The sequence below is a fragment of the Typha latifolia genome, chromosome 1 (genome assembly GCF_019914945.1).
Source record: "Typha latifolia isolate L0001 chromosome 1, TyphaL0001v2, whole genome shotgun sequence".
NCBI classification, from domain to species: domain Eukaryota; kingdom Viridiplantae; phylum Streptophyta; class Magnoliopsida; order Poales; family Typhaceae; genus Typha; species Typha latifolia.
In genome coordinates this window covers 6,998,211-7,023,216 of record NC_133086.1, presented here as the reverse complement: position 1 = coordinate 7,023,216, position 25,006 = coordinate 6,998,211, and the positions used below count along the sequence as shown (strand labels likewise).

At 36.2% G+C, this 25,006-nt stretch overlaps 5 protein-coding genes and 1 non-coding gene across 8 annotated transcripts; 1 reads left to right on the top strand and 5 right to left on the bottom strand.

Annotated features, from left to right (window-relative positions):
* The first annotated feature begins 395 nt into the window (after nucleotides 1–395).
* Nucleotides 396–5,222, top strand: LOC140780327 (uncharacterized). The gene is made up of 6 exons (XM_073125786.1): nucleotides 396–826; nucleotides 1,389–1,439; nucleotides 1,517–1,583; nucleotides 3,603–3,643; nucleotides 4,862–4,921; nucleotides 5,002–5,222. Exons 1-6 carry the CDS (start codon nucleotides 761–763, stop codon nucleotides 5,059–5,061), a joined length of 345 nt encoding a protein of 114 aa, XP_072981887.1. The 5' UTR covers nucleotides 396–760; the 3' UTR covers nucleotides 5,062–5,222.
* Nucleotides 5,223–6,184: 962 nt separating this feature from the next.
* Nucleotides 6,185–8,695, bottom strand: LOC140780328 (10 kDa chaperonin, mitochondrial-like). Its single transcript, XM_073125787.1, has 3 exons — nucleotides 8,540–8,695; nucleotides 7,165–7,304; nucleotides 6,185–6,503 (listed from the first exon to the last, which is right to left on the bottom strand). The coding sequence occupies exons 1-3, from the start codon at nucleotides 8,642–8,644 to the stop codon at nucleotides 6,455–6,457; spliced, it is 294 nt and encodes a 97-aa protein (XP_072981888.1). The 5' UTR covers nucleotides 8,645–8,695; the 3' UTR covers nucleotides 6,185–6,454.
* Nucleotides 8,696–9,374: 679 nt separating this feature from the next.
* Nucleotides 9,375–18,468, bottom strand: LOC140799568 (uncharacterized). 3 transcript variants are annotated; one of them, XM_073153954.1, is made up of 10 exons: nucleotides 18,352–18,382; nucleotides 17,961–18,062; nucleotides 17,393–17,723; nucleotides 16,092–16,266; nucleotides 15,482–15,661; nucleotides 14,798–14,878; nucleotides 14,544–14,707; nucleotides 11,891–12,027; nucleotides 9,927–10,042; nucleotides 9,375–9,844 (listed from the first exon to the last, which is right to left on the bottom strand). In XM_073153954.1, the coding sequence occupies exons 3-10, from the start codon at nucleotides 17,653–17,655 to the stop codon at nucleotides 9,596–9,598; spliced, it is 1,365 nt and encodes a 454-aa protein (XP_073010055.1). In that variant the 5' UTR covers nucleotides 17,656–17,723; nucleotides 17,961–18,062; nucleotides 18,352–18,382; the 3' UTR covers nucleotides 9,375–9,595. The 3 variants fall into 3 exon arrangements, with proteins under 3 accessions (XP_073010055.1, XP_073010046.1, XP_073010062.1); XM_073153945.1 differs by lacking the exon at nucleotides 18,352–18,382 and adding an exon at nucleotides 18,175–18,316; XM_073153961.1 differs by lacking the exon at nucleotides 17,961–18,062 and having other exon boundaries at nucleotides 18,352–18,468.
* Nucleotides 18,446–18,518, bottom strand: TRNAA-AGC (transfer RNA alanine (anticodon AGC)). The gene has a single exon. It is a non-coding gene; the product is annotated as a tRNA-Ala (tRNA).
* Nucleotides 18,519–19,753: 1,235 nt separating this feature from the next.
* LOC140802719 (protein MIZU-KUSSEI 1-like) lies at nucleotides 19,754–20,560 on the bottom strand. The gene has a single exon (XM_073158284.1). The coding sequence runs from the start codon at nucleotides 20,558–20,560 to the stop codon at nucleotides 19,754–19,756; it is 807 nt and encodes a 268-aa protein (XP_073014385.1).
* Nucleotides 20,561–21,289: 729 nt separating this feature from the next.
* On the bottom strand, nucleotides 21,290–24,455 carry LOC140797719 (NADH dehydrogenase [ubiquinone] 1 alpha subcomplex subunit 6). The gene is made up of 2 exons (XM_073151357.1): nucleotides 24,114–24,455; nucleotides 21,290–21,691 (listed from the first exon to the last, which is right to left on the bottom strand). Exons 1-2 carry the CDS (start codon nucleotides 24,324–24,326, stop codon nucleotides 21,506–21,508), a joined length of 399 nt encoding a protein of 132 aa, XP_073007458.1. The 5' UTR covers nucleotides 24,327–24,455; the 3' UTR covers nucleotides 21,290–21,505.
* Between the last annotated feature and the right edge of the window lie 551 nt (nucleotides 24,456–25,006).

Sequence of the window (25,006 nt, the reverse complement as noted above, 5' to 3'; positions counted from 1 at the left end):
GGAATGTGGTTCTTCAGCAATAGAACCCTTCAAGCTGATTAAAGAGTCCTCCATTATTTTATGGTCATCATCTATTGGAAGAACGTAAATAACATCATCTTTTCTCAAATTCATAAACCTCCTAGCATAGCCTGAGATCATTTGGTCGCATCTTGCTCCAAATATATTGACATATTTCATTTTTTTCACCAGACTTCTTCTTCTCTTATTCTTCGGAGTTCAATAAATTGAACATTGACGGTTTCTTTACTACTCCATTTGAACTTATCGGACAAGGGTTTATTTGACATTCTCCTATCGGTGTCCCTTCTCTTGTCGGTAATCGCTTTAATAACACCTTAGCCTTGTATGAGACCCTCTTATGCCTATAAGACTATGTTTTGCTTAAATCTACTAAGCGAATCTGATTCTCTACTTGTTATTAACGCGATTAACCAAGTTCACAAATCACCCTTGTAGATATAGTATTTCTCATATTTTTTGTGAAACCAATAAGAATGCTGATTAGGGCTTTGGTTAATCAATGAATTTTACTTTTTTTTTATAAAAAAATTATCTGTATTTTTTTTTTCTCGAAAGGATTTTTTTGCCGAACAGGAGAAGAGACGTCCGATAAGGGAAAAATAAAAAAACCGATAAATCCTTTATCCTTCGTTGTTATTCGCAGTAACGAGGTTTCTTATCTGCGAAGTTACGGCTTTCTATTTGCCCCTGGCTTCTTTTCTCCTCAGCCTCTACAGCCTCAAGGACCCGAGAAACCATGGATGAGCGCGAATTCCGACGTCTTCTTGATCTCTTCCCCGTCGTCCGATCTCGAAATTACTGCGTAAGCTCTCCTTCTCCCTCTAAAAGTTTTCTTCTTTACTTCTGGTACTACTGGGATTGATCTCCGCATACCAATTTCCTAGTTTTTTTTTGGTTTGCATATTCTTCCTTCAGATTACAAGAGTGTGTCCCAATCCTAAGTTTTTTCGTACTTTTAGGGCATAAATTAGGTTTCTTTTTTCCTCCCCAGAACAATGAAGTGAGCAAAGCGAAACCGAAAACGCCCATCTCTTATTTTTGCAGTTAGTTGAGATCGGGTCTGTTCTTAATTGTTTTTATATATATATATATATATTTTATTTTGCGAATGCTCTTGGCATCAAAATCGTTTCTTGTTTCTGTTATAGTTTGGATATATTTAGATCCTCTCGATTGAAAGATTTCCTAAGTGAATCGGTTTGTCCAATCCATACTCCCTTACAGAAGTTGTTGACACTCTTATTAATTCTTGAGAAAATTAGCTAACACTACTTGATTGCGATTCATTCTGGGAGCTACTTTTTTGCATTCCTATTCGATGGACGATGTGTCAAATTTAACAAAATTTTCTTGTCGTTTGGCAGGCTGAATCTGGTTCAACAAGTGGATCTTCGTCACGGCCAACACAAAACAATGTATAGTAAATAAAGTTAATGTTTGTTTCCAAATCATCTGACTTCCTACTGAGTTTGTTGAAATAAATGATTGGCAGATAACAGATCCGAATAATGCTCGGAAAGAGGCTGATGAGAAAGATGTTAGAGAAATTGATAATGAAGGTACATTCATATATGCATGATATTCATACTTAATCTGTAGCTTCGCATAAGGATACAAAAGATATAACTACATGACAAGTTAAGAGCATATATCAAGTTTGCTGATTGATTAGTTCCAACACTTGTTCTTCCATGTTGCACTTTGTAGAAATTCCTCACTTGGAATACCTCCTAAGTAACTACCTTAAGTTTAGACCTATACTTCATGCTTATCATGTCTACATGCAAATGAGAAGACTATTTTTACTAGTGAAGCTTTTATCTTTTTTTTCTTTTAACAGCAGCCATAAGAAATGAGTATAACAAGCAGTGATCCTCCTTATGCTCTATCACCAGGTTCACCCTCCATATGCTGCAATTTGCCATACCTCTATGCCTCTGCTTACAATAATTACTTGGTTGCCTAACCATTGTTAACTAATCCATGCTTCTCTTACATTTCTATATCTTCATTTCTTCTGTCTACTTTTCTTTTCGTCAAACTCTTGCTACCCTCTCTCACCCTGCTCACTATTTATTGATATATTCCATTGTCACCGTGAACGTATCTGTCACCATTACTATTTATTGATACATTCCCATTCTTTCTTTCTTTTTTTAAATTTTTTGTCATTTTATCAGAAGATGATTTGAAAATATTCATGCATCTTAATTCTTATGTCATGCTATAAACAAGAAAGTATGTTTGCATGCATTACATGCCTGTCAAAATTTTATTATTTCCTTCACCTTCCAATTTTTGTTTCCTCTGGTATAGTAGTAGGATATCAGTGTTGTAGATTTTCTTTTTTTTGTGGTGGAAATAAATACAGTGAAGCATTATAAAGGGTTCTTTAAAATTTTAAATTGAAATGAGTTGGAGAATTCAGTCGGACTGGCGAACCTTAAGGCATTATGCAATCTTACTAAGAGTTTTTGACCAAATTACTGCTGCAGTAAATAATATTTACTAAACTGCTATATTGTTCAAACTTAAATTAAAACTTCTACAACTTTTGTTAGCTTAGCACCGTGTAGAAAATCGTTGTTGTAAACAACAATTCTTAATAGGATTATCCGAAAAGAAAATGTCTTTTGAAAAAAATTGAAAACTAAATCACTAAGGGAAAGCATTTTAACTTAGCACGATATCTTCTTATCTCGCCTTGTTTCGAAGTGCCCACCTCCATAACCTCTCTCTTCTTTCTCTCTCTCATCTCTTCTAGAGGAGTGGGAACTTTAATGGAGTCGTAGCTTGAAGTTTAGAGGAGTTAGAAAAGAAAAGAGGAGGTTTGTTTGCTTCCTCTTTCTCTTCCAAAAACTGGAGGAAGTGGTGGTATCAAGCTCTTTCTTTGGTTTGGCATGGGTATATGGGTGACCAAACTTGGAGGAAGAGAAAGAGAAGTCAAAAGGATGGTGATGAAGGTATACAGGTTTCTATTTGACCAAACTTGGGCAAGGGTATTAATTAAGCAAAAGGATGGTGAGGAAGGTATACAGATCTCCTTTTGACCATTCCAAGGTTGGTTGGGATGCTCTAATGGCAATAATCAGGAGAAAGTAGCTTGTGTAGGATAAAGCTTTATAAATCTCTTTCTGAACAAAAATGATTTATAAATAGGTATTCAGCTATAAGAATTGTTGCTTGAGATAGCTGCGATTTTCACATGACATTGAGCTGGCAAAAGTTGTAATTTTGTAATAAGCTTGACTAGTGTAGTACTTTGGTAAATATGTTTTCCTATAGCAATAATTTGGTCAAAAACTCAGCTTACTAATGCTTGCTGCAGAATGCAAAATGCTGTAACTATAATGCAATATTATAGAATGGGTGTATCTTTCAGAAAAATCCTTCTTGTATACTAATGGATGTCTTTATGTTGTTTCTCAACCACTTATTTTTTAACCTTTTAACTAGTGGTGAAAAGAGACCTTGGGTTACATACTTCTAAATATGAATATGTGGGCTAAGTAGTAATTTTCTTCCTCTTTTATTGCTGAGAGGAAGCATCATGACTTGTTTATTTTTCTTCTTGACAGATATATTTTGGCAGAAACTAAGGATTGCTGCTGAAAGAAAGGTATGTTGTATATCTGTTAGTATGTGAAGGCCTTGCTCAAGCTGAATATTATATTTTAACCCAAATCTTAATGTCTCCATATGCCGTCACACCAAAATTGACGCTCTACTATCAGTGCTTGGAGGACCATGTAATATAGTTACATGCAATTTATATACTTTAGTTTTCATGCTATGAAGAGTAGAAGAGAGTGAAAGAACATGCAATCTGGCCACTTCCTCTCCAGCCTCTTTTTGCTCCATATTCTTTTTTAAGGTCAACTTCAGTTTCTAGGTTGGCTTCATGGTAATTAGGACTAGTCAAGTAGATCATTTGATCAGTTGATTGTCTAATAAAGGTCAGGCTCACGCAAGTCAAAGTTTCAACCAAACTAGTCAATTGTCAATGACTTCTTATTATACCATGGGTTTTCGGTGGCACAGCCCCATGTGCCCTTCATGCTTGCTTTTTCATTCGAAACCTTTGACTTTTTTTATTTGATCAGTGACTATATTCACTTGCTTGCTTTATAAGAGTCTTAGGCTGCTTAGACTTAGGAGTCCAAAACCTAGTAGATGGCCCTAAACTGGAGGTTCATGGGATATAGCAAGCCTCAATTACATTCTATGCCTTGATGCTATCTACCAAAATGGGTCAAAACCTGCGTGCCAGGGAACATCAAATTTGTTTCCTGACACTTAAATTCCTGCTAGATTGCTGCTTTTACAAATAAAATCAGAGGGTACAACCGCAGCACTATTGACACTCTAAAAGAAATAAAATTGAATTCCTAATATAGAAATTGCTTCTTGTCGGATTTTCTTTTTTCATGGGTCTCAGCTTTGAAATATTACACCAACCAGTCAAAGCGACTGACACCTAAAAATTGTACCATCTTGTGTTAGACAAATCATTGAGTACATGCAGATCCAAGGAAAACAAGACCTACTCAGAACCACCATATTTTCTACCAAGCTATGGTGCTTACATTCTTGACCAATCACTCAATCAGTAAACTCTTTTTTTGGCACCAAGTTGTACTTTTGATGCATTAATGTCAGTCAAGATTTAACAGAACTTAATTCTAATTTGGTTTCTTTGAGCTCAGAAACCCCAATGCTGAAAAGTTATTTCTGCATATCATCTATTTATGAATACTACCCTCTTCTGGTTTTGTGTAAGTGATATGACTCAATACTATATTTTGAGTGACGATGGAAAACCTTCTTCATATGTCAGGTGGGGCCAATGAAGGCAGAGCAGTTCTGCAAAGCATTTCAAAAGGCTCATGAGATACTTGTAGGAACACTTGTGCCTTATCTAATTCACTTTTAATCTCTATTTCTGTGTTTTGACTTCAATAATGGCTTTTCTTGCAGGTGCACAAAGAACTGAGTTTGGAAGCTGCGCAAAGGTTCATCAATGCAGAGGGAAACTGATGTACTAGATCTGAGGACACCATCATAAGCAACTACTTCCAAACCCTCTGCTATTTTTCTTACGTTATTTCTTCTCTAACTTAACAATAAGAATATTTTGTTTCAAGTGAGAATTAGTGTTCTGTATCATGTTGCTAAGCAAGTATCCAAAGTTTTGCAAAGTTTTGATGTACATCCCCTATCCTATGCTTTAGTGCAAGCTGGAAAAAGAAAAGAATTTTTTTTGCTCTTTTTACCCTACATTCAGAATAGCATTTTTGACTCATTTGATTGGTGGCAGCTTTGGCCGCTCAAGACAATAATATCCAGTGATGTCCGAAAAGAAATGCAATATGATACCTCCCAAGAAAGAATTGCTACAGATGGTTAGTTATTTGAAGTCAAACCTAATGCTCAAATCCTTTTAGTTTGTAACAAATCAGAGAACAATAACTGGAGATTTGGGTTTGGCTGAGATGAGTTGGATGTATATAGTAATAACCGTGAGCACTAGCTAACAGTTGTTGGAAGCTAACCGTAATCATCCTTTACAATTCATTGTGGTTCTTACTGATTGGTAGTTTTGTCTCCTCATTGCCAAGGTTTTTTTGGCATGTATTACCTCAAAAGTTAGGTACAATCAATAATATTTCTATTATACACCTTGAGAGTTCCTATACAAAAATATGCCTACAGGGTATTCACCCCCGCCAGCCGCCAGCTATGGGCCGCAAGCCAGTGAGCAGCTTTATTCGTCTCACAAGGGGAGTGCCTGAATGTGATATTGGCAAAGGAGGACACTGATGTAGGGGATCAGCCGTGGCAAATTCTCTCCATGATATTACTTGCATTTCCAAGTCTTTGCAAATTTAATGGAAGGAGGCATTGAACAGCCCTCTGTCAACTGCATTCCAATGGAAGGCTTTAGCTGAGATAGTGAGATGGCAAAATGTTAAGAACTGCCATGCAACTATTATCGAGTATCGACAACCTTTCAAGCCTTTCAAATGAAATCGGCATAGAAGCTACCAAAAGGTTCGGATTAAAAACCAGACTCATATGAATTATAACTACACTTTTCAGAACATAATAATGCATAAAAGTCGGCAAAATTTAGCATTTAGATAATCACACTTGGGACAACTTAGAGCGAATCCAAACAGTGAAAAGGAATGTTTCTCCCAGAAATTTGAATCCACTATTGGTACAAAAACATTGACCTACCGATTTGGTGATTGGGCAGACCACAATAAATATTTCTCAACGAGTCTGGATTTGGTCAACCAGTTCTACAGCAAAATCACAACATAACATGATCGGCCTGATAACATTAAGTCAAACATTGTTGGGCACCCAACCAAAGAGTCACAGAAGAATAAGCCAAAAAGATCAAACTGTTCTTTCATGTCTTCTATCAGTCATGAAGAGTGCCCAATATGTCATCATCCCTGAACAAGTGATACCTGAAAAGATCAAAATAATTTATACATTATAACCAGAATGCAGAATCAACAAATATTGTTGCGTACCGCAGCTCTGCTGAAAAGCAAGTATCTCCACACCTCACAAAAAATAAAATAAAATAAAACATAAGAAAATCACTGTCCAACACAAGACAAGGATATTAATCATAATCCAGAAAATTTTTGCCAAGATCCAAATTAGATAGGATTTGGCATTACTTCAAGTTGCCCTATTCACATTCAACAATAAGACAACCAATATAATCCTTCAAGTAATAATGAATGTATTATATCTTACACTTACTAAGTATACTTCTCACAGGCCAGATGCTTATCTCTATTTTGAATTTTTAAACAAGTGTATTAAAATTATGTTTCTTTTTTTCCAAGATCTCGGGGTAAAGAACAGAATTATAGAATTTACAAATTTATAACGAGGGATCACAATCTCATGATGACCACAATACTTGTTATAATATCAAAAAGTAGTGCAATTCATCATAGAAGATAAAAGAAGGAACCCTTAACTCTACTAGTAACAATAACAGTAGAACATTTCAAAGATACTAATACAAATAAGTCTGCATAATTACGTGAACACATTGTAAAGAACTTAAACAGTTAAATAGAAGGATGGAAACTAAAGAGAAATCAAACATACTCTTTATCTCCAAGTTTTACTTCAGTCCCTCCATAGTCAGGTAAAAGAACGACATCCCCTTCCCTAACAGAAACAGGAATCAGCTTCCCATCTCTATCACGTGCACCAGCACCCACTGCTACAACTTTCCCAGAGTTTAGCTAGAGGCAACAAGACAGAAAATGTAAATTTGATAGTTACAGAAAAGAAACATCAGTAGGATCTCACTTGAAACAAAAGGAGAAGATCTCTCTACCCATTCTATCCAGTGACTTACAAAACCAAAACAAACATTTCAGCAAACACAGTCCCATAGTGGAAGATTAAAAAAAAAAGTCCAAGAATGAACAACAAAACCGTGATAAACTGACCATGATACAGAAAAGGCACAGTTTTCTTAACCCACAAGCTCATGCAAGTATTAAAAAAAGTGAAAAACTATCAGTCTTCTCCATCGAAAGCCAAAAGGAATAGCAGATAACCTACAAAGCTTGATTTTATGTTGACTATTGACAAATTTCCCATCAGCAATTGTCTATGAAATACAGATACTTTCATACTCTCACCATATCTGTATCAGATACAGTATTCGTCGGATACTTCCAAATATATACCAAATACTTCATTGATGTATTTTTATAAAAAATAATGTTCTGAACACTTATGAGATTATCCTATCAATATGAGTCAAATTGAGGAAAACTATTACCTTTTATTGATTATCACATCTAGATGGTTTCTTCTCATGAAAATATTGAGTTCACTTGTTTATTTTTATGATTTATATTAGGAAATCATGTTACAATAGTTAATTTTATTTTGATTTATAGATTGAATTCGCTTGTTTATCTACATTTTAGTTAGTACTATACTAAATAATATGCTGGAAGTTTGTTATGAATTATAGTTCTTTTAAAATAAATTAGATGTCTCCTTATATAAATATATAATTCCTCAATTAAGAAAATGCAGTACATAAGTTCACTAACATATATGCGTAGACATAAATATATACATATACAAACTACGTAACTAAGAGTATTATATCCTTATTTTTCAAAAGTTGCCATATCAACGTATCTGTATCGTTCGTATAAATATCTTGTATCCATATCCATGCTTCATAGGCAATTGTTGACAATCCAAAATTGTCTTCTGTACAAAACCCTAGCAATTCTCCTCTTCCCCTCACGCCGTCACTTCTCTAGCAATAAAACCAAGAAGCTCAAAATGCAACCAATTAACGACAACCCACCAAGTCTAAATGCAGAGAGTTACCATCACCATCATCACCCCCAACAACAACCAATTCCAAAACCCAATCGAAATTTGAACTACATTTAACTATCTGAGACCACAATTAAGAAGGAAAAGAGCAATCTTTGGCTAACCAAACCTTAGTGGTCTTCTCCGGGAGCAAGATCCCAGTATTGGTTTTCGAGGGAGGAACTATTTTCTCCACCAGAACTCTGTTCAAGAGAGGAATCAGACGCTTCGCCATGAGAGTTAGAGCGTTATTATTGGTGGGGGGGGATCACACAGGAAGCGACTGGGTGTGGGAGGGGGTAGGGTTTAAGCTTTAAGGAGAGTTTTTGGAGGAGCCTAAAATTACAGAAGTACCCCTATCTTTTGCTGCACTCTGTGGTTGGTGTAAATGAACAGAAGTAACCTCCTTGATAACTTTAGCCCATGTCTGGTTTGAGCTAATTGGTGAACTAAGTTCAGTGAGCTTGGCTGGGGATATCCAGGAATCAGGAATGGTGTTCCAAATAGAAATTGTGACAGTGCTCAGGTACTAATGTTGTATTAAAAATTTTAAATTTTGTATTCTGGCAATATCGGTATTTAGATTCAGATCGACATAGTATTGGGTGATAAGCTAATGGGCTTGACAAGAGCAATCCCTTTGTATAAAATCAAGGTTCTAAGTATCAGTTTTAAGGTCGAAATCATATACCTAAAAATATAATACTTATCGATCATATCAGCATTCAGATCGGGGATCCATGTACTTTAATCAATGTACAAAAGGAAATGAGCACATTCACCACTAGGTACTATAGCAACAGGACCCACAAGTACCATCAAATCTTTAGGGAAGATAGAAATAATCAATGTGAGGATCAGAATAGTATTCATAGTATGGGGGTTTCATCAATCTGATCAGTGTTTCATACCATATCCAGCTTTATCTTCAGCTTTGCCAAGTAACTATAATAACAGATTAATGCATGTGATCCTTTTAAGGTAACTGGCTTTAAACATTATTTATACATACAGAGCACTGTTTTTTAGCTTATTTGAATACATAACACTTTAGAAGGCAAAATGCCTGTGAGAAGCTGTGGAAACTGAGCACTAATGAGAACCTTTTAATGCCCATCGAGTACTCCACCTTCTGTACACGGTAAAGGGTCCAATTTAGCAAGTCAACTTTTTTTGTTGTCTTGCCTCAGAGCTTAGATGCATTTGCAGTAATCCTGCTTAAAGCTATCGCAGCTTTAGACCCAGATTGGCGCCCCATATGCTTGCAGATGAAGTCTCCAGCTGCCATAAGCTTGCCAATATCAACATTAGTCCTTATGCCTAGTCCATTTAGCATATAGACAACATCCTCAGTTGCCACATTTCCTGAAGCGCCCTTAGCATAGGGGCACCCACCAAGCCCTGCAACCGATGAGTCCACAGTATTTATCCCCATCTGTGAAAAATGAGATAAATAATCAGATTCAGTTATTTGAACAAGTAAAGTTTTGGTTAAAGGTCTTCCTGATGTAGGTTACTTGAAGGGAGACTAAAATATTTGAAAGAGATTGCCCGTAAGTATCGTGAAAATGGACTGCAAGTTTCTCCACAGGAACAACAGATATAACAGCTTGAAGCATTGGAATGACAGTGCCTGAATCACATAAAGAGGAAGGATAATCAATATGATAGTGGCCATAACAGATGATATATATATATGCAACTTCCATTAAATTGCACATTGCTGGATTACCTAGCAGTCCATTATACCTTTTATTCTGTTCTGTAATTTAGTCAAAAAGCTCAAACAAAAATGCAAACAGTAGATATTCAATTCAATTAGCTTCTTAGGTGAAAAGACTATAGCCCTACAGTAATACAAGCAAATTTAAGATGTGCCATCATAAACAAAGCCTTCTTTCCAACAATATGGGGTCCGCTAGAGTACAACTTACAGCTGAGAAAGCTCCAAAGGAGTTGGCAGATTTTTATGATCGCCTATCAATTTGTCATCAAACTTTTACGATTTGTTGTCGAACTCCCAATCATAAGCAAAATCATTCAGTAGAAAGATTTGCACTACAGCTACAAGGGCAAATGGTGAGCAGAGTAGAGAACATTCTTGGTCGCAATTCAGGACCATACAATCCAGGAGGAGCCCATTTGTGACTAGATACAGTGAACATAATTATCAGGTTCTAGATTGAACCCAGAAATGCAGATTTCTTTCAAGACCTTAATAAAGAAGAAGCAGCATATTTGCTTCTACTCAATCATTTGCACTATACCATATATATATAGAACTTGGACGGAGGATGAAGTCATTATGTTTCAGAAGCTTTAAAAGTGAAACTGAAAACCTATACAGTTCAGTGATGGCAATAGCAAAAATTTTGGTCTTCAATGATGAGTTCCACAATAGTTTTTCCAATGCCATTATTCAACTATCCTTTGACACCATGACTAACTATTCTTCAACTGTCCGAATTCATCTTAGCTAGACAACAGGATTCACAAGGTTCAATGGATAATAAAATAGTGGAAGAGGTTATTTGGAGGGAAAAAGGGTATAACATGTAATTTAAGGTTATTCTAAGCAATACAACAAGTTGTGGTTGGAAATTTAAAAATAAATGTGCTAATACCAAAGTTCTAAACTGAACTCGCATATTACTCACTAGTCACCAGGCATAGAGGTACTCATGGTTGTGATTCTGAAAAATGCATGTTGTTACGATTGCTGACAGATAAGGCGATAAGCAAGTTACTTTGTAATATAATAGGGATTTTTTATGTGTATACTGTTAAAAATCTCTTACTACTTGTATGAAAAGTTGATTTACATGTATACCCTTCAAAACATATGATATTGCATAGATACCTTTATGGTTATTTTTTAAGTTAAGTTTAAAGATTTAATAAGAAAACAAAATATCCTTAAGTAAGAGAAATACTTGAAAAATAGAAAAAGGATATTTTTATCCTTTTACATTTAAATTGTTTAAATTTTAACGATTTGTTAACTCCAAGGGATATTCAACCAAAAACAAAGAATTTTAAACAGTATATATGCAAAAACTGTATGTTTGAGAGATATACATGCAAATATCAACTTTAGAAGTGCATACAAGTAAATAAGAGATTTTTGAAGGATATATATGCAAAAAAGCATATGATAACAGTGCGAGACTGCAATACTTCTAATAAATGAAGATAGATATAGCCGAGATATGTTTCTAAACTAATTTCTGGATAATGAATGTAAAATCAAAAGCAACTTCTTTTCAACAAATATTATCGTCTTTCATATTTATTGGATAAAGAATGCAAAGTCAAAAGCAATGCTCTGGTTTAACAAATGTCACATCTTTTAAACAGGTTTGTCCTTGTTTCTCATATAAGAAAGAACAAAGTAATTTACTCTAAATGGAGTTCTTCAAACAATGCAAGAACATATATGTAAAAGAGAACATGAGAACATTAGAAATTGATTTAACTTTACCTGGAGTACCGACCCCAATAGTATCACCAAGTGAAATTTCAGAGCATCCCATCTCATAGAGCTCTTTTGCTACAAATGCCACATTTGAAGGAGACACTGGCCCTTCTACAGGGCATCCAACAACACATGATACATACCTGTAAGAGTTGATTGACGATTATTTCATATCAATGTGTGCAAGAATTCTCATTATCAAACTAATTCCATGTAATAAGGATCTTAACTATGAAGTTAATATATGAACACCAGTTATTAAAAAACTTAAAATATTCAGCATTAAATATTCTCACATATTACAAGATAAAAAATTGCATACAACCCAAGACAAATAAATTATGTTCAACAGGTTGAACCCCAGTAAGTATTATGTAATTTCTCCCAGACTCCAATGCACAATGCTCATCTTAAAATTACCACAAAAGATGATTTCACAGAAGCTTTTGCCAGAAAACAAAATAAAGTACTGGTTTTCTTTCCTTTCATCCACCCAAATGCTAACATACTGGAAGAGTTCAGTGTGACATTCCTGAAGGCATAGAATTGCATGATTATTGCTTCCTCCAGCCCATGTTTACATTTCAGTGAGGATGCAGTGTGCACTAGGTATGGTTTGTTTCATTACTGTCAGTGTCTCCTAAGAAAAGATTGCTAAGGGACTAAGATATCTATGTTGTTATGCACCTTGGTGACCATAGTCAGTTGAATGTTAGAGAAGAAGCTTCTCAAGGAAGGGTTAATTATTTCACTTTCAGCTCCTTCTACCGTGACCCTTCCAGCAATAAATAAGTAATTCTGACAACATGTCATCTTACATCAATAATTTGCTGTATATCATGACCTCATGTCAGTTCAATTACCATATTGTTCTCTTTTGTGTTTCTTTTTCCCCTTCTGTACGCTTGGCAGAAAGCAGCCATTGATCAATTCACCAAGCACTACTTGGAAATGGTTCATCTGAATGAGGAAGTTGTAAGCTCTCAGCCATTCAAGGAGTACCACTTGGTGTGATGGAGTATCTACTTTTATGTAATTATTCTCTTATTGCAACTCAATTCTTAATGCTTTTCTTCCATACTTTGTAAGAGCATTTTGTTACTGATTTGCTTTAACCCTCTTTTGCAGACTTCAGGATCCTAAGAGTTTTCAGCCATATGATTCTTCTCCTCTATGAATCTTCTCTATTCAGCATCCCAAAATAACTCAATTCTTACTATTGATTTGTGTGGACTCTATTTTACAATGTCCAACTCGTCCTTTTGCTCTGTCTTGGACAAGATCTCTACTAAATAAATGCTATCATTTCCCTTTTTTTGCAACCAGCACAGAAGTTAAATTTAGTCCCTCTTTTTCATCCAGAGTAGCTATTTAGCTTGAAGAAAACAGGTACCTTTTAGCTTCAGTAGATTTATGAGGGAGGACAACGTGATAGAATGTAATAACAGGAGATCTATTCTTGTTAAATGTGCATCTATCAGCCTATTCTGAAACCGAAGGTCTAGCATAAGCACATCTTCACAGAAATCATACAAATAAAAGACTGATCAGTAATGGTTTCAGCCATATGGCTTTCATCTGCAAGACTTCATCCACAGCTTCTTCATGTAGGTTGCAAAACAGACCTGGCTCTGATCAGATGAACTTTAACCTTATAATGATAAGAAAAAAATATTACCCTTTGAATCACCTCCTAACATCTTCACATTCTTCCAAGACAGCACTAAGTAAGTAAAACTCATCCTTCTCATCCAAACTCTTCGCATTCTCCTTTTATTTTCATTAAATACCCTTCTTTCTGCAATTAGTTTTGGCCTCTGCAGAACCACATGCAATGAACATGTCTGAAGGCTAATGCATATGACAAAAGGATGTAGGATGTGGAAACTAGAAATTCTCATTACTGTAGCAGAAATACATGATATTTAATGAGTAGCTCCAACTAACTAACAATAATTAACATAAACAACCAGCTAAACAAGGATTGTTGTGCCTAAGACATGAGCCATATCGATCTTAACTCGCACAATACGTATATTTGGTACATATTGTGCTGAGCTGGTGTGTTGTCGGCGCACTAAATAGTTTTGATATATCAAAAAGAAAATTTAATCTTTCAAGAATCTTGAAATAGAATTTAAGGGCTAATGTAAAGTTTTTTAAAACTAGATATTAGTGTAACATATGCAATTAGATTCTAGTCTTGTAATTTTTTAACTTTTCCTGGATCTTCCAAATTGGGGCAAATAACTTAGGGAAATCAAAATTTCTCTTTGATTTCTAAACTTTAAAGTATAATCTATACTACAATAAAAAAAAAGAAATATCAAAAGGGATAAAAGAAACCCCAAATTATATTTATTTAAAGTAAAATTTGCTCAATTTCTAGAGGCATACATTGGTATGAGTAGCCACGAGGGAGTGTTGAGATACTCCCCTGTATCAATGTCGATACTTTATTGGCACGATACATATCGATCCTCACCGACCATATTGATGGGCATGGCAATCCATGAAAAGAAGTATTTTATTCAATTGAAGCACAGTCAATCTTTGTGTCAATGAAGTTAAAGGTACCCACATTTTTCATTACAACATCCAATATTCAGTTAAATTCAGCGGACACAATAGTTTGGCTAAAATTACTCAAGAAACTTACCCACGGATAGGAATTGAAACTTTTTTAGCAGCAAGCGCAACATCACGATAACGTGCAAAGCTCTCAGTAATGCTGCAATTTATGTTTGACTTGGAAAAGGATTCTGAAGCTGATGCAAATACTGCAACTTCCTTTGCACCAGCTGCAACAGCTGCATCAAATCCCTGAAGAACATGATGGGGTAGATAGTGCTTGTATAATTAAATCATTTGAAGAAGGATGTAGATGAGAATTTTAAAAAAAGTTAAACTCACTTTGAGATTAGGGGTTAAAACAGGAAATTTTACGCCCTCTATATTGCGAATTGCTTCCATGACATCCTTTGCGTCAGCTAGCTATAATTTCACAAAAACAAGAACACTTGTAAAGCAACTCAAAATAAGGTTATAATCAGAGTGTGATCTATATAGGCTCATCATGATGCAGGGAATGTGACAAAATATTACAAGGGAACGAGCTCAAGTTTATTATTTACACATAAAATAATTAAACACAAACCAAGTGAGAACTAAACCTAAAATATACTCAAGACTTCTATGCTGGCCCACAGTACCAACTACCAAGTACCAGCTGCTGCAATCTAGGTTCTTTCATATCCTAATCCCTCTCAGCAAACAAATTTGATTTACTCCTTAATCTTTCTGCTGCTTTTAAACATTAGCTTTCAGGATTTGTGTACTCTTAATCAACTTTGATATGAGATACACTTGTTGTCCTTTAATGAACCCATTGTGATTGAATCACCTTACCCAACTTTTATTTGCATTAATGCATTATACAAGCACTGCCCAAGTTCTACGATGAAAAACAACTATCATTACACAAATAACAGTAGCTAGATCCTCGTAAGCTCACGAAAGGCATAGATAAGTGCCAAAGTAGATTAACATTGTAAGCACTTTGTTATCAGAACAAGAAATTTAAAGAAAGGATAATACCTGGGGTACCCATTTTGGAGAGACAAAACTTGTTGCCTCAACAACGGGCAATCCAGAAGAGACCAACTTCCGTATTAACTCAATCTTTACAGCTGTTGGTACAATGTTCTTCTCATTTTGTAATCCATCTCTCGGTCCAACTTCCACTATCTTTACGAACCTTGGCAAGCCCCTTAAGAACTGCAAGTGCCGCATGAATCTCTCATTTGTCAATAACTTGAATGATAGTAGGTACCTAAAGAAACATGAGAATTAATTTAAGAAACAAAAGCGAAAAAAGACGTAAGCAGGTGCTTGGCTTCTGGTGACAAACCCTCCTGCAAAATGTTTTTGCTCTCTTTTAAGTTTGTCTAGTTACAGGCAAATCTATTTTTTCATCATTTAAATTAGACACTGGCCCATTTTCCAGTAAATGACTTGAATGTGATTCAAGAATTCCATTCAAACAATGTTCAAAACAGTTTATTACACAAATTCAAACAAGGTTGTCATTACCCAGCACAGTGTAGAAAAGTTAATAAACATAAACAGGACTTATATGTTAAAAAAAGGTCTCCAACAGGATTATATATTAAAATCATGAAAAAATATGGTCAGAAAACGTATCCACCTTGTCTGCTAGATCACTTATGTCTTTGCCACTGCAACTTGAACTGTAGCTACAGTTCTGCAGATACCATGAGCCATAAGGAAGAACCTGTTGATTCCTGCCAAGTGATAAGGTACTCCGAAATGGCTCTTTTTGGTGCTTCATATGTGGTAAACTTCTCCATGCATATTCTTCCCTACAAAAGAGTAGAGAATACAGTTAAGCATGTCCGGCTCATGGTGGATTCCTCATACTCAATAATGAAAACTAAAAGCAAGGACAAGAAGCAACAAGAATAAGAAAGCATTTCAACCCAACATTTTGTGCTCAGTTAATGCTCAATATTGGAAATAAATGAAGAAATAGTATGATAAATAATGAAAACCAAGTCATGGAAGGTCAGTAGAAAAATAGCTGGGTAGTTTGCATCTTGGATTTTCTTTAAATACTAAAATATCCCTTTAAGTTGTCCATGCTAGTAATCTATTCATGACCACCTTTGCTATAATGTACAATATAATAGCACTTGAATGTTCAAAACTGCCTTGTCCTGGTGAAAAAGAAACAAAAGTAGGTTTCCTTTCCAATATTAAATTTGTATAGAACCTTATATGTGTACCTTGGTTTATCCTTCATCAACCGATGTTCCTTTACAAGTCAGAACATGGAGTGATATAGTATTATGTTAATAGCATTTAATGTGCTTCAGAAGCTATATATTTCATTTCAATGGAGCTTAAGGGCTCGTCAGAGACAATATACTTGCAGTCCACACAAGATCCAATGGCACATCCATAATACTCGATGACAGAAATCTGCCTATCAAGCTGCCTATGCTTCCTTGCAATCCAAGTTGCAAGCTGGAAATCTAAACACAGTAGACTTGAATTAACAAAAGATGGAAGATTCAAGGTTCAGGCAAATCTCCTAAGTTGCATATCAGCTTATCAGATTCTGGGAGATCCACATACATATAAGTTTCTACAACACTATACCCAACTTCCATTGGATGCAAACAAACATAAGGACAAAGATTCATGTAGATGATGTCAATCAGTATGCAAAAAGCTAATTCTTTTTCTTGAGAAACTTCCTGCTTATAATTTTTTGTTCACAAAAAAATAGCTTAAATGTACAAGCCCAATAATCTTTATTTGATTACCATCCTAAAAGCAGAAACTATATGCCAAAGAAAAATATTTAGACAGGAGACATGATTTGACTATGTAGAAATTTGAAAACAGAACTTCATACAAAAATGAAACTCTCTCAACAACAGATATCAGTAGAGCAGTAAAAACAGGCTATGCCTCAACACATACTTGCAACTGTTAGGAGAACTGCAATGCCTTTCTTCAAGTGTGCACTCCCCTGTTTCAGTATCTTCAGGCCTTGGCCTGGCGGCTGTAGAGGTAAATTTCTGTCTCCTTGGTAAACTCAAGCTTGGCAAATTGTCGAGACTCAATGCCCCCTCTACGCTTGCCATCGTGGAACTTAGTGCGGAACAAGAATCTGAAGAAAATATACGGGGCAAAGAAGAAGTCCACCTCACACTTGTAGAAAAAACTTTTTCTGTCAGCATCATTTCAATAGCAGTTGCAAGATGGTTTGGCGCATACCGCAGCAGGAAGCAGAATTTCAAACCTTATCCACCTAATATCCGATCGAAAAAAATGTGTAAAGAGAGCAGATGGATACATTTCGACTAATACACAGAAAATAAACGTTTGAATCATTAAATACCATAGAAAGATCTAATAAAGTAAGTCTAGGTATCTAGGCCACATGACTCTTAACTATCAATATCGGCTGCAGGAACGACACAGTGGGAAAGAGGGAACGAGATGGAGAAGGGGAAAATAAAACCAGCCAAAGAAAAAAGAGACTCACGGAGGTCTCGTCACCGGAATCCCTTCCCGGAGGTCGCCTTAGTGGGAAATCTGCTCGTCGGAAATAACAGGTATTGGAGGTAATCTCTTATGGACTAATGATCTGAAAGAAAAAAAACGAAAAACAAGAAAAATTGGTTGACCTTAAGGCTTCAATTAGATCAGAAATAACAATGGTGAATTAGAAACGAATTCAAGAATCTCCGCTCCACTACCTAAAGATTCCAAAAGCAACCGCAGCAGATGTTTCCTGATCAACTATATCATCAAATTCAAGTAAATTAATCGCACGGACGGACTTATCGGGATAAGTTCGATCGGGGCAAACGCACGAGTTAAGATATCTATCGTAATCCCTAATAATAAATCGAAGAGGAAGAAACAAGCATTACCTAGCGGTCGGCTCACGAAACCTCTTTACGCACGACGACACTCCTTATGTATATATCCAAATATATAAATAGCCAAAAATAAATAAAAATCGATTGGAGATGCGGGGTATCGATCCCCGTACCTCTCGCATGCTAAGCGAGCGCTCTACCATCTGAGCTACATCCCCAGTTTAGAAACGAAAGTCAACTTAAATTTTATAATATTATTATCCAAACTTTAACAGAAAAATTAAAATTATCATAATAGTCGTATGATATTAATAATTTCATTGTTTGAGTAAATATGAATATTCTACTTATACTTTTAAGATGTTTGATATTTTTTATACCACGATATTTAAAAGAATATACATTGCGATAATTAGGTAATAACTAAGATTTGAGGCTTGTAATTTAACCCTTGTTTTATCGATTGCTTGTAGAATGTAAGATGGACAAAGAGATTAGTCTTTCTTAATAAATAAGACAACTTGGCCTTTTTTTTTAATTATGAAATGAGACCAAACTATACTCTCACTAAATAGTAGTCTCAATGCTCGTTGGAGAATCAAATCTACAATCTCGGTCACTTATTATTAAGATCGAGTAGATTTCTTATTCATTTCCCTTAATCTATTATTGCATGTTTGATTTGATCCACTTTATTTAGAGCATCTTCAATAGAACTCTAAATCTCTAAATACGAAAAGCCCGATTGACTCCAATGGGATATCAAATCAAGCTCTAAATTTAGAGTTTACTATAGTATAACTCTAAATTTGAGCTTAACAAGGGAATTTTGGAGCTTAGCTCTAATACAAAATTACTCTCTAATAAAATACACCATTTTTTAAAATCACCTCTATATCATTTTCTTTTATTCATTAATTATTTAAAGTTAGTGTATGTTTAGTTTCACTAATTAATTTTTGACAAAAATAATGTTGTTGGGAAGATCTCATCGAGACCTTCAAGATAAGTATATATTATATTATGTTTATAGTTAATTTAAAATTTTAATTTTTAAATAAAAAAAGAAATATATTTTATTATTTAAATAACAAATATATTTTATTAGTTATTATTTAGAATTAGTAGGTATCCTAAAACATCATATGATTTTATAATAAACAATTAAAAATAGAGCCCGGATGTATATGAGAGCACTGGAGCCTTTGGGCTCTAAATATAAAGCTATCAATTGGAGATGCTTCAAGCCACTATATCTTCTTGTATAAATCTTTCTTAGCCTCTCATATCGATTAAACCATGCACTAATCTCTTAGTCCAAGTCATTGCAAAACAATGCCCATGAACTCGATTGCTTAATGCTAAGAGTCCATTTGCAAGGCCTAGTAATTACCAAGAAATAAATAAAAAAAAGACTAGAATTGAATGAATTAAATTTGGGATTAAATTTAGATTAGATCCTAACAAAGAAGACGGTGAGCTCCGGCCCACTATTCCCTTCGGGATTCAGCATGTAGAACGTCTCGGAGTCTTTGGACCCCACCACCCTATCGAAGTACGCCCTCATGTACGTCAGCTCGCCGTCCACGGGGTCCGTCAAGTCCGCCGGCAGCACGCCGGCCCCCATCGACACCGCGTGCAGCAGCTGCATGACCTTCACGTCGACGTCGGTGGGGTCGCGGCGCGACGAGTACCCGATGCTCCTGCCGTTAATGAATGCCGACCAGAGCGGCTCATCGAGGAGCCGGGTCTTGGAGGCGGAGGAGGCGGCGGCGGGGGTCTTCTTCTCGCACTCGAGGGCTACGCGGAGGAGGCCGGAGGCGCCCATCTCTTGGATGAACTTGGCGGTAGGAGTGTTGAGGTCGAGGAGGAGGAGGGGGACGCTACGTGGGTGGTCTTGGAGGGAGAAGGTGATGCGGGACTTGCGGTAGCCGAAGAGGGTGCCGGTGGTGCGGGTGGCGCCGTGGATGTGGCCGTCGCGGGTGGGACGGGGGACGAGGAGGGAGGAAGGGGAGGGGAGCCGGCAGGACGGGGCTGGGAGGATCGGGAAGGAGCGGAAGGCGGAGCGGACGGTGCGGAACAGGCGGGCGGGGCGTGACGGCGTGCGGCGGTGGGACGGAGGAAGGAGGGCGATAGGAGAGTCCGAGGTGGAGGTGGAGGAGGTGGTGGTGGTGGTGGTGGCGGTGGTTGATGAGGAGGTGGTGAATGACTCAGTCATGAGGAAAGGGAAAGGTGGTGTTTGGTTTAAGATGGATGTCATGGCGGTTACGGATGGAGGGAATAAGATGGTTGGGGGAGAGAGAGGGAGAGGGAGTGATGGTTGAGCATGTCTTTAGGCAAGCGGAGAGGGGGGAGAAAAATAAATAACTGACGGTTTAATTAATTGGTTGGCAAATATAGCAGAGGTTGCGGCTTAACAAGTTAGCATCGGCTTCCACCATATGCAGAGAGAGAGAGAGAGAGAGAGAAAGAGAGAAGTACATGCTAATGCTCACCATCATTATTAATTTGAGTGACATGCTTTGAGAGGTTTTATTATTAGCAAAACCATCAAAAGAGATATCTAAATTTATGATCAATATAAGCATGGGAAGTTTTTCTTGATGTCTCACTAAATTCTCTTTTTACAACATCAGTTTCTTTTAACTAGTTAAGAAGTAGTACTACCAATCCATCACAATTCACTTTGAGAACTTGATGAAGGACAATCATCCAGCAGGACATCAAGCTAGCTAATAAGGTTGTGTGTATTTAAAAGGGCCTAAGAGTTGGAAGCACAAAATTCAGTGGAAATATGGAACAAGCAAGACTCCCCAAAAGAAAATAGTATAAATTGGAGAGAAAAGATGCACACTGACCTCTCTCCTTTACAATGACTGGTGAAGAATTGAACTTCAACTAGGTGAACAACTTGCTGAGAATTGAGATAGCCTTCCCTAGTACCATAATATAAATTTATGTGAACATGACAGCAAGCTTAATTTACAACATCATTGTTCATTACCAACCTAATAGTAGGATTATTCCATATAAAATGCACAAAAGTATATCAGTTCATCATTTAAAAAGATTGGTAAACACCCTCCAACAAAGAAACAACTGAATCTTGGAGTTCTGGGATCTTATTTTTCAGTCTACAGCTGAAGTTCAGAAATCCATTAGGAAAATAAAATTGGAAGCATCTTTGAAGAACTTTCAACATGATTCAAGAGTAGTTGCTGGCATAGAACTTCTTTAGAAAATCAGAAACCCCTTGGTCTTTTGAATCCAAGTCCTGCACAAGGGCTTCACGTCCAAGCACATATTGACCAATCACATGATGACGTTGCTTTGCATGCTCGACAATGTTGTTAAGCTCCTCCATTCCTTTGAACAGAAGCATGTCAATAACCTGTTTGTATTATAAGCAACTCAAATTAGCAGGATTTCTCATAAATTTCATTAGAATAGTTAAACATATTCATTTTCAGTTGGGACATTTCTGATAATATTAGGTTACTGTTTATCCATGCGGAGCATTACATTAATGGCCAAAGAAGGGTACTTATTTTTGAGATAATCCAGCTGATAGACAATCTTTTTGGAAAATGAGATCAGCCAGAAATTAAATTCATCAAATGCTTCTAAGTGGAAATAAATATGATGGGCTTCATACAAGTAAACAATGATGGGATCTCCGAGGCCTAACATTCACATCCTTCCTTGTTTGACTTACCTAGTGCGTCTTTCCCCACACTGGTTCAAATATCACACCTTCTCCTTCTGCCTCAAGAATCTAATGTAGACGAGATTCAATTAGAGATAGCATAGATTCCACCGGGAAAAAGAACATATACCGAGCATGCCAACGTTTGCTCTTGTATGAGATGAAGGATTAGTACAGAATCCAGCATCCTGAGATGGTTTGGGCAATTCCAAAATCTAAGCTTAATTGCCTACATAGTACATACCCTTTGTCCTTTGAAGACTAGAAATTGCACAGATGTACCCCTCAAAGCAATTAATCATTTATACACATGAACAGAAGTTCCTCACTTGCATACATACATATGTATGTAGCTCTTATCCCCTTGTTTTATGGCATCATTCTAGATGAACAATAGCTTATATGACAAAAATACAAACAAACCCTTTGCGCAGGGTATAGAACAAGAATTCATAAAGCGAGGTCAGTTTATGATTTTTGAGCAAGAATGATGCCCAAAAATACCATAAAAGAAGAAATGGCTAATTAACTATACAACATGAAGACTAATTTGTTAACGTGAAGAAGCTAAGTGCTAGTCCCATGGAGGTAGAAGATGGAAAACATAAAAAGGATCAGCATTGCACTACTTTAAGTATTCAGGATTTCAGGGTATGAATAAGATGAAGCGGGGAAAACATTAAAAATGAGCAGAAGTATTGACCATGTGCTAAAAGAAGGAAGTGCAGCATGACATTTCTTCCACCAAGACAGAGTCCAACCAAAACATAGTGAACCACACATGAGAAAGGCGTGATAGATCCTTACAAAAATATAAACCTGGCTTAGGATGTACAAAGGATAAGGTTTGAAAATTGTTAAGGACTACGAGAAAGACCAAAGCTAAAGGAACATTGGGAGCAAGAGAGAAGAAAGTTTGCACCTTCTAGGGTCAATAACCCCCAAGGCCTCAAGTATAATAAGGTACAAAAGATTTAAAAAAATCAAAAGGTGTTCACCATATGATCAGCTGATGAATGAACTCAATGAAGGTTGATAAGAGAAATTAGAAAGAAAAAGTAGATGACTCATTGGAACCAATAGGAACAAAATCAATATGTTAACACGACTTCAGTCTGATAATAAGAAAATACCAGACATTAAACAAGGGGTAGGCTTGTAACTCTATAGAAAGAGAAACCTAAAATATTGGGAGTTGTTAGTCTCCCTCATCAGACTATCTCATACATTCTTTATTCACCTTTTGAAGCTGATGGGAATATATTGAAGACAATATAAATTCAATAAGTTTTAACCAGTCCATAAGAATATACAACCCATCAAGGAAAAATATTTCCTAGAGTGGAGAAAGAGAAAGGCATACATTCTTGTGCATAAAAAATTAAAAATTTTGCTGAAGTTTCACAGAATTGCTTCCTATAAATATAGCCACTTATTGATCATAACAATGAAGCCAAGAGAGAAGAAAGGAGTACATAAGAATGACGAAACTACTAAAAATAATAGGTTGCCACCAACCTAAAAAACTACTCAACACATCAAAAAATAACAATATCCAGGATAAAGTTGCAGAACGTCAAAACATTCTTTTGCCTCAAAACTATTCTAACAATATGTTTGGAACCGATTCTATATAGATTTCAATCGATTTCATTCGGACAGGATTGAAGTTAAGTCACACATTGAGAAGAAAAAGATAAAAGAAAAAGGAGGAACTATATTAGATATGAAGAGAGCGCCGAGGCAAATGGAGCCCTCAAGATTGAAAGATGTAACTGAGATTAGCATTTAAAATCAAAGGTCTTCGCATCAAGTACAAACTTTTTTTCAATCTTTAATTTCGACATTAAAACTTTAATAGTCAGCATCCTACCATCGAAGACCTCTTCTCCCCAGTGCAATAAATTCATGAAATCCTTACATATTTACAACAATCTTTTTCCGAAGTACAGAAATCGAAATCTCTCCCAGGTTGCAGGATTCAAACTTAACCAAAAGCTTCAAAACTAAACATACAAATCTACCAGTAACATTTAAGGCCCTTTTAAGGCCTCTATAGATCTGGACAAGAATAACGAAATGGAGGGGGTAGGGTTTCGTTTATGACCTTGGAGTTGGTGATGTGGGCGTTCTTGCGGATCTCGGAGGTGATAGTGGAGCGAAGCTGGGAGACGGTGACGATGTCGTGGAGGTTGTAGATGTCCATGATGGTCGGGATCGATCGGCACGCCGTCTTGAAGAAGTCGAAGGTTCGGCGCCGGGCCTCCTCGAGGGTCGCCGAGTTGGGCGGCACCTTCACTGCCCTCGTCGTGAACGCCATCTCGCGACCTTCTCTCTCCGCTTCGACTTCAACCTCTTCAGGATCTCCTCCTACTGGGGAGTGAATCGGAAGGGCTAAACAAGTTTCAGGCCCCGGTCCAAGAATTAAAAATCTGGGTTTATAGCCGAACGAACACTTATATCAAGTTTAGTATAATTAATATCATAATTAACAGTTTATTCTAATTTCGAGTTGAAATAAGAGAAATAACTCTCTATACTATAACAATCAAACATTAAAAAAAAAATATTCTCCAAACTATGAATGAAAAATAAGTATAACACTACCTATGAATTATCATCAAATGAGATAAGAAAAAAAAAATTAGGGTTGGGATTGGGATATTGAGATATCTTTCCCAGCTTTTAGATTAAAAAAAATTACATAATTTAGAGATCTCATCTATTTGTCTCAATTACATAATTGTAATATGACTGTAATGTATATTTATCATAGCTTTAATGTATTAGAATATATGTTAATTTATATTAGAATACATTTTTAGTGAAAATATTGTATAAATTATAATGAATTCAACTAAATTACTTTTTGGCCAGAAATTTCAAAATTATATAAATAATTATTTTACAATTTCTATTTAATTTGAACATATTTCTTATCTTTCTCCACACAAAAAAAATGTTAAACACTATACTAGGAAAAGGGTAATACAATTAATG

Bases quoted from the DNA above. Each gene is read 5' to 3' on its own strand.
- LOC140799568 (XM_073153961.1), bottom strand. From the start codon at position 17,655: ATGATGCTGACAGAAAAAGTTTTTTCTACAAGTGTGAGGTGGACTTCT. The intron at 16,267-17,392 runs GTATGTGTTGAG...ACTCTTTTGTAG, and splicing joins AGTTCTCCTAACAGTTGCAA to GGAAGAATATGCATGGAGAA. The intron at 14,708-14,797 runs GTGAGTTTAACT...CATGTTCTTCAG, and splicing joins TTTTAACCCCTAATCTCAAA to GGATTTGATGCAGCTGTTGC.
- LOC140780328 (XM_073125787.1), bottom strand. From the start codon at position 8,644: ATGGCGAAGCGTCTGATTCCTCTCTTGAACAGAGTTCTGGTGGAGAAA. The intron at 7,305-8,539 runs GTTTGGTTAGCC...TGTTGCCTCTAG, and splicing joins TCCCGGAGAAGACCACTAAG to CTAAACTCTGGGAAAGTTGT. The intron at 6,504-7,164 runs GTATGTTTGATT...TGATCTTTTCAG, and splicing joins GTAAAACTTGGAGATAAAGA to GTATCACTTGTTCAGGGATG.
- LOC140802719 (XM_073158284.1), bottom strand. From the start codon at position 20,560: ATGACATCCATCTTAAACCAAACACCACCTTTCCCTTTCCTCATGACT.
- LOC140780327 (XM_073125786.1), top strand. From the start codon at position 761: ATGGATGAGCGCGAATTCCGACGTCTTCTTGATCTCTTCCCCGTCGTC. The intron at 1,584-3,602 runs GTACATTCATAT...TCTTCTTGACAG, and splicing joins TAGAGAAATTGATAATGAAG to ATATATTTTGGCAGAAACTA. The intron at 3,644-4,861 runs GTATGTTGTATA...TTCATATGTCAG, and splicing joins GGATTGCTGCTGAAAGAAAG to GTGGGGCCAATGAAGGCAGA.
- LOC140797719 (XM_073151357.1), bottom strand. From the start codon at position 24,326: ATGGCGTTCACGACGAGGGCAGTGAAGGTGCCGCCCAACTCGGCGACC. The intron at 21,692-24,113 runs GTCATAAACGAA...TAATACAAACAG, and splicing joins CCCACATCACCAACTCCAAG to GTTATTGACATGCTTCTGTT.